The sequence below is a fragment of the Canis lupus genome, chromosome 27, assembly GCF_003254725.2.
Source record: "Canis lupus dingo isolate Sandy chromosome 27, ASM325472v2, whole genome shotgun sequence".
Taxonomy (NCBI): Eukaryota; Metazoa; Chordata; class Mammalia; order Carnivora; family Canidae; genus Canis; species Canis lupus.
This window is the reverse complement of record NC_064269.1, coordinates 6,215,896-6,224,428: the sequence shown is the minus strand read 5'-3', so window position 1 is coordinate 6,224,428 and position 8,533 is coordinate 6,215,896. Positions and strand designations below refer to the sequence as shown.

General features: G+C 36.4%; 1 protein-coding gene across 1 annotated transcript; it reads right to left on the bottom strand.

Annotated features, from left to right (window-relative positions):
- Nucleotides 1–2,937: 2,937 nt before the first annotated feature.
- On the bottom strand, nt 2,938–4,114 carry LOC112678261 (olfactory receptor 8S1-like). Its single transcript, XM_025477443.2, has one exon. The coding sequence runs from the start codon at nt 4,009–4,011 to the stop codon at nt 3,094–3,096; it is 918 nt and encodes a 305-aa protein (XP_025333228.1). The 5' UTR covers nt 4,012–4,114; the 3' UTR covers nt 2,938–3,093.
- Nucleotides 4,115–8,533: the final 4,419 nt, after the last annotated feature.

Below are 8,533 nucleotides of genomic sequence, written 5' to 3'. Positions count from 1 at the left end.
CTCAAAATCACTAATTATCAGTGAAACGCAAATCAAAACCACAAGCAGATAACTACTTTACACCTGTCAGAATGACTAAAATAAAAAACACAAGAAATAACAAGTGTTGTCCAGGATGTGGAGAAAAAGGAACGCTTGCACACTGTTAATAGGAATATAAACTGGTGCAGCCACTATGAAAAACTTTTTGGAGGATAGAATTTCCTCCAAAAAATTAAAAATAGAGATACCATATGACTCAATAATTCCACTACTGAGTATCCACCCAAGGAAAATAAAAACACTAATTCAAAAAGATATATGTACCCCTATATTTATTACAGCACTATTTATAATAATAGTCAAGCAACCTAAGTGTTCATCAACAGATGAGTGGATAAAGATGATGATGATGATGATGTGTGTGTGTGTGTGTGTGTATACAAATGTTACAGCCATAAAAAGGATGAAATCATTTCATTTGGGACAACATGGATGAAACCAGTGGGTATTATGCTAAGTGAAACTGACACACTGAGAAAAACAAACACTAGATTTACTCATGAGTAGAATCTAAAAAGAAAAAAGCAAATAACAAAAAGCAGAATCAGACCTATAAATACAGAGAAAAAAACTGGTGGTTGCCAGAGGGGAGGGGGGCCAGGGGATGGGCAAAATGAGTGAAAGAGAGGGGAAGATACAAATGGACTTCCAATTATGGAAGGAATACATTCTGGGAATAAATGGCACAGTATAGGGAATATGTCAGTGTTCTTGTAATAGCGCTGTATGGTGACAGATGGCAGCTAAACTTGTGAAGAGCATAGCATAACACATAAAGAAGTTAAATCACTGTGTTGTAGACCTGAAACTAATATAGCATTCTGTGTCAACTATATACAAAAAGAAAATTTTTAATTTAAAAATAATAAAAATAAAAATGAAATACATAAAAATTAGAAATAGAAAATGGTAAAAGAAATAAATTATTTGCTTTTATTTGAGATAAAATAATTAAAATGTAATTTTAATAAATGTAATTTAAAAATCTAATAATGTCTATAAACAAGCCATTAGAACTAGGAAGTTCAACAAAGTCAACAAATACAAGCTTAGTATAGAACATATCACAAAATTCATATGTACTAGAAATAACCAAGTAGTAAATGTAATTGAATTTTTAGTTCAGAATAAAAACAACAAAAAAAGAGAAGGTATCTGATAATGTATCTAACAAAATTTGTGTGTGACCTTTATCAAAATAAGTTTCGCCAATGGCAACAGTAGAATAGTTTTGGTGAATCAAAGTGTTGCCGAACCTTTGCATAACCACCATGCCCAGCCATGGACACACTGTTAGCAAATTTGTGGGCCAAAACTAGGCTCACCAGGAAGGAAAAGACTGGCATTCACATGGTAGCCTATTCTATTCATAATTATTTCAAACTGCTTTGGCAGTGGAATACCTCTCGTGAAAATTCATCCTATATATTTTGTTTCTCTGCCCATAATTTACACAATCAAAATACATTTACTGTGCAACATGCATGTTTGAAACTATTTTACATCCTTGAAAAAGTAGCAAAGATTGCCAAAAAATGCCCTTAATCTCTTTGAGTTTATATTTGCTGCTACTGAGGAGTAAAAAGTGAAGGGTAAGTAAAAACTAAAAGGTAATTTGAGAAAGAAGTAATAATTAATTTTTGACATGATAGTTTTAATCTCCCAAATCTCCTTCCCAGTAATTCTACAATTGCATTTCAAGATCTAAGGGGCCTTTGTTGAAATTCTGTTGGTTTCTTTCTAGAGTTTGTTATAGGCACCGTGCAGCATTTATTCTCTCACATTCCACCATTTCTGTAGCACTATTAGGGCTGAGTGGCAGAGCTACTTGTCAAGCAGGGTCTTTCTCTCACAATTAGGTCTTACCTAATTGACCATTAGGTAAATGGTTTGAAGCTAGATAAACAAATGTTATATAGTCTCTATTGGACACACCTAGGTCCAATAAACAATTTCAAATATCCCAATTGTTCTTGGAGGTCTATACCTGCAATTCAATTGCAGTATATGTCTGTGTGTGTGTGTGTGTGTGTGTGTGTGTGTGTGTGTATCTTTTAGGTCTTTTCCTTGCAAATGACAGAATCTAATTCTGACTTACTTAAGTGAAATAAAACAAAACAACAATAATAAAGCATTAAAGCGACAATTCATGAACTGGGTCTGGGGTAGCTCACAGCACCAAAGGGATAGTCAGTGTGTCAAGATGGTAAAGAAAACAGGTTTTGGGATGAGTCTGTTCGGTTCCAAATTCCATCCCCACCACTTACCTCTCTGAATCCACCTCCTCTTCTCTGAAACAAGGATAACTGAAGTATTTACCTAAAGCATTTGTTGTGATATTTAAATGGGATAATGCATGTAAAATTCTTAACACAGTGCCTGACACGATGCAAATATCTAATCATGTGCTTTTAATATAATTCATGTTTATCAATCTGCCTTAAAAGTGTAGAATCTAGGATAACAGTAGTGGTCTTATCATCAGGGGCACTGGGATAGGCTATCAGAGTGCTGCAAACAGAAAGACTTACCTCTGCCTCTCTGAATCTATTCTGAAGATTAAAATTCCTAAGGGAGTGGATAGTCTAGCACTGACCATATGCTCATTCCTATATCAGCCACTGTGCCAGGAAGAATGAGCAAATAAGGAGTGGGGTTGGGAAGAGGATTTAGGGACACCATGCTTAACAGTCTCTCTGGAACTATACTGAACACATGGAATTTAATTACTGGAAGAATGGTAAAGATAATGTAAGCAGGCAATAACAAAGTTTACCATTCTGTTTACCATACTGTAATAAATTAAAGATTTTTGTAAGAAAAACTATAAGACAAGAGGTTCATCCATCCATTTTCCTCTGGCTAGGACAGACCTACTATCACACCAGGAAAATAACTCCACATTTTCTTAACCATTTTAAAGAAAAAATGCAAGATATCTTGCAGGTCCTGATATCAGAAAATTCTCCTTAATATTCAGGCACTACTTATTGCAGTTCTATTCAGTTTCTCCCCTCATCATTCTGATTTTGTAGTCTATTAATTATAATACTAGACACATTTTCTCAAAATTCTTCTCACAGCTGCCTTCACCTCTTTGTTCTTCAGGCTATAGATGAGAGGATTCAGCATAGGAGTGACCACGCTATACTGCAAGGAAAAGATTAACTCTTGAGTGGATCCTGAATTTGGCATGAGATAACGGAGTAACCCTGAGCCATAAAAGAAGATCACTGCAGTGAGGTGGGAGGAGCAGGTGGAGAAGGCCTTGCTTCTGCCTGTGGTAGAACTGATGCTCAGGATGGTGGATAAAATGCGAACATAGGAGAAAAATATCAGGAGGAAATTTCCAAAGAAATGCAGGAGGCTGGAGCAGAGCAGGGCAGTAAAACTTGCAGACACATCAGAGCAAGACAAAGGGTAGAGAGATGGCAGCTCACAGCTGAAGTGGTGTATATTCTGAGCCTCACAGAAGTCTAAATTGAGAGCTACAAGGATATTGATAAGAGCATCCAGAAAAGCTAAGCTCCATGAGCCCCAAACCAGCCCCATACACAGTGGTCTGTTCATCATCTGGCCATAGAGCAGAGGGGAGCTGATGGCAACATAGCGGTCATAGGCCATGACAGCAAGTAGGCAGGATTCAGTGCCCCCAGTGGCAAACACAAAGAAGACCTGAGCGAGGCAGCCCTCTACTGAGATGGTTTTCTTCTCAGACAGAAGGTTCTCCAAAAGCTTGGGCACAGTGACAGAGGAGTGGCAGAGATCCAGGAAGGACAACTGTCCCAGGAAGAAGTACATGGGGCTGTGAAGGTGAGAATCAGCTCTAATCACCAGCAGCAGTAGCAGGTTCCCCATCAGGGTCAGGAGGTAAATAACAAGGAACAGCATAAAGAGCAGAGCCTGGATCTGGGGGTCAGCAGACAGCCCAAGGAGAATGAACTCAGAAACAACACTGTGGTTTCTCATTGCCTTCAATATTTTCTTTGGAATAGAAGAAATAAATCAGTTAAATCCTCTTCTTATGTCGTTCAAGGGTTTCAATGTTCTTCTCCAGTCAGTTTCATGCCTACTCAAAAATTTATGTTCTGAAATGGTAAACTTCCCTGAGTCTCTAGATTTCCTAAAATCTGCAATAATTTTTTTCTACATAATTACAACCTTAAATCAACTCCCTGTCCACTTTTATTGTTCTTTCTTTAATGGCTTCAAATTTATTTGTTGTTGTTGTTTTATTATTAAAGCAACTGGGGGATGTTTTGTAAACTCTTGATAATAATGCAGTAGAGAGGGAGAAACTGCAGGAGGAAGAGATAACTGCAGAAATAGTGTCTCTGAGAGCAGCTGGGTTGCAGAGCAAAAGCATAGCATGTCCTTACATGGGAGCAGGTTTACTTCATCCATCAAACACGCACAGATGTGATGTTGGGAAGGAAGCAGTTCCCATCTAATGGCTCATATTTTTTCAATAAATATTTAAATGGGTCATTAACGGAAACTGAAGAGGAGTCGTGGCTAGACATTTGCAGAATAAGGAGAAAGGAAATGAGTTAGAAAAAAGGTAGCATAGAGATATCCCAGATGCTATATAACTGATCAAAAGAAACTGTGGACATATGCTGGTCATCATCTCTATCCCCAGTCAGTGTTATCTATTCAGATTCAGCTCCTGTCTGTGTCCTTATGCCATTTGCAAATAAAGACTGCCTACTAACTTTCCAAAGTTTAGCCCTTTGTTCCTACTTTGGGCTGACAACCCAGATTATAACCATATACTCAGAATAACTCTTCAACACCAATGACTATACCATCTTGACCCTGCATGTCCTCCTCTATCTCTTGCATTCATACTGCAAGACTGGCACATTCAATTTCTCAAAGGACTTAGGATTTCTCTCCCATTATTAATCCAAACAACACCCAGAATTAAAGCTATTCTTAGGAAGCAAGTCCACATTACCTGTCCTTCTCAACTAGCTGAGCAATAACTAGCATAGAATTAAAGAAAAATGTCAAATCCAATTATCCAGAAGACAAGTTTGAGTGTCAGGGTTAGAATTCAGTGTTAAGGTAGAGTTTGAAAATTTGTTGGATACAGACCTCTCCCTTGATTTCTAAAAGAGGAAAGAAAAGGCTAAATTGTGTGCATTATTTCTAAAAACCTAAATACTTCTAGTCATGTAGGGATATTTTCTATGCTAGTACATTTTTTTCTTTTGTTCACCACTGTAGCTCTAGCTATAGCAATCTGGATTCATCCTGAGAATACTGTATCATTGGCAGAAGATACTGGAAAAGCAAGGAATCAAACCATAAAATTCAGACAGAGAACCACCCATTTTAATTTTTGAGGGCAGCAAAAAGAAAGGTCCCTCCTCTTCAAATGGAGTCCCCAGTTACTAACACTAGGAATTCCTTAAACTTTGGGGAAATTTTCTCTCTTAGAAATAAAAGAACATTTTCATGAAAGACAAACCTGGAGACTGTACTCTATCAGGAGCCATACTTCCTCAAAGGTATAGGTTTACTGTATTAGAGTTGAGGGGTCACATAAATAACATTACTTACATTTTTACCCGGTGCTGCAATTCATTATTCTCAATGCTCTGTTTGTTCAGGCTGTGAGTCCAAATTTAGAATAGAAACAGCTCTGAAAACATTACCACTATTTTTCAGTCATTATCACAATTAGATGGAGTTAGCTGACTAGATAATATCTAAAGAAAAGCTGCCCAAGAGAACTTCTTTTAAGATGAGAGACACATAAGAGTACTTAACATTATAACTTGCCCGAAGGAATTGTTCAAAAGGTATTATTTACAAATAAAAATGAATACATGAATGAGTGAATGAGTAAGTGAATGAATGAAACTCAGGAGAATAGTAGCCTAGGGCTTACTAGTCACAGGGAACAGATCTGATTAGGAATCAGTAAGGGATTTGAACACTTGGTGCTTGCATGAAAGCAGATGTATAAGGGGTACCGAAAAATTTTGCCAAATTTTGCCCAAATGCGGTGTCTCATGCCCTGTTCTGAACTTCCACATACCTCAGGATACATAATTGTAGAGAACGCCTATAATTAAAGATGTAATCAGTTTCTGGACCCTATACATTTGGAGTGCTTGAAGAGGGTATTTTTGAATGACAGGATATCCAAAGTCTATCACTCATGTCCTATCCTCTCTCACATCTTACAGACAGCTCTCGGGTATTAGCTTTCCTGGACTTCCACGTTTCTGGTATAATGTGGTCTTTCAGCACCAGAAACACTGAATATAGCGAGATATAGAAAAGATCTTGTCCCCGTTATCCCATATGTAAAACAAACGCTAAAATAATTACCTTGAAAAGTTGTAAAGACTTAAGAATCCTGAATTCTGAAGAATCATTAGATTCTATTTTCTTCATATCCAATGCAAGTATTTAATTTTCCCAAAAGGAGGAAGAGAGGTGATTTTGAGGAGTAGACCCAAACATTTCAGGTCAAGAAATGAATGCCATGTCAGAGAGAAACAGGGAATCCATAAAATCCAACCCAGGGGAACAGAGATAAGATGAGAGAACTGAAAGAGAAAGCAAGTGCCTGATGAGGGAATAAGGGGAAGTGGCAGGAATTGAGAAAGAAAGGATCCTACACAGGAAGCACAGGAACAGAGAAACCCATTAGAGAATAGAAGAAAAATGTTACCATATTTCTAGGTTTTCCTGGTGCAGAATATATCCTGGAGAGAAAATGTGTCACAAGTGTCCAATCATGTGAACTGACATTGCTTTTTCTATTTAAAAGACTTTTTGTGCATAAAGAGAAATACGTAAGCTCTGTCCTCAAAAGCCTCTGCTACCGAAGACATCAGAAAATGCTTCTAAACTTTAACAGTATTTTACACTTATCCCTTAATGACTCCAGAAAATGACAAAGGAAAACTTGAAAACTTCAAATTTCTAACAATAAAACAACTTCTCTTTCATATTTCCCCTAGCATAATTCCACCATCATTTCTGCACATATCCCTTTGTATGACTATTCATATATTGCTATGGGTATCATTCTGACAAAGGAGGCCCAGATCTAGCCATTAAGAAGGGATTGTGGGTTAAGGTGGCCAATGAGATTGCAAACTATGACAACCTGAGAGCCCAAGGGACATTATGGGTCAGTCCTGATTGCTGGGAAGCTTAGCCTGAAGCTTTGACTCATTAGCTAAAAATGGTTACTGAATGATCCCTCTGGGAATTCCCATTAAAGTTAAGTGATTCACAGCTTACTTTTAGATCATCTTCCATAATGTTGTCATGTACTTAATTATTACATGTACTTAATAATTATTATAGATGACATCTTTACTACTACTACTACCACCACCTGGCCAATGGTAATTTAAATTTACCTACATATTTGACTTTATTTATTCAATTTTTTTCTACAGCTAGAATTAAAAAGCTTAATAGCTAAGATTTCAATGAATGAGTTTAACACAAATTAGACAATGCTGAAGAGATTTTAGTGAATCAGAAGATAGGACAGAAGAAAATAAAAACTTCCACCTGTGAGTGTTTTCTTTCTCCTAGAACTCCTTTTATTTTTCATTTAATGCTTGTCTTCTAGTGATGTATTTATGTCACCTTCATTCTTAAATGATGTTTTACTGGACACAGAACCCTAATGGGGAAGTTATTTTTTATCCAGTACTTTAAAGATATTATCTCAGTGTCTTCCATCTTCTTGTTAGTCTAATGCTTCTCTTGAGAAGTCAGTTGTTAATCTAACTGTATTATCTGGAGTTAATCCATCTTTCTTTTCCCTCTCTCTAACTGCTTTTAATATTTTCTCTTTTGATTTTTAGTAACTTTGTGACAAAGTATGACTTCCTTTTTATCATACTTGGGATTTATTTATAGGACTTCTAGCATTTGTAGTTAATATAAACTTTAGTTTGGAACATTTTCATCCATTACCTTACACATTGCCCTAGTTTCTCATATATTACCTCATTCTCTCTTTCTCTGTAACTCCATGTACATGTACCTTATCCTTCTCATTCTATGGATTATTTCATACTTTTTTTCTTTACTCTGTGCCTTTCTGAATATATTTTCTTCTTACCTATCTTATAAGTAATTAGCATACTTCTCAATACCGTCTAACCTCCTTCAAACTTATCCATTAAGATCTTAGTTTTGGCTACTGAGTTTTCTAAAATGTTCACTTAACATTTTTTATAGTTTCCAGAAACTATGCCAAAATTCTCAATCTTGTCTTAAATCTCCATAAATATTTTATTTTAAAGTGATGTGTCTGCATCTGTTTCTACTGTCTCTAGCTTTTATCTCTCCATATTATTTCATTTTTTTCTATTGAGAACAGTATGTTATTATAAAAATTATGGAAATAATTTACAGCTCTGGCTTGTATTCTCTTCCTCTAGAGAAAATTTCCACTAGCTTCTGTCAGACAGCCATGGGCATTCACAGTCCTGGATCATTCTCA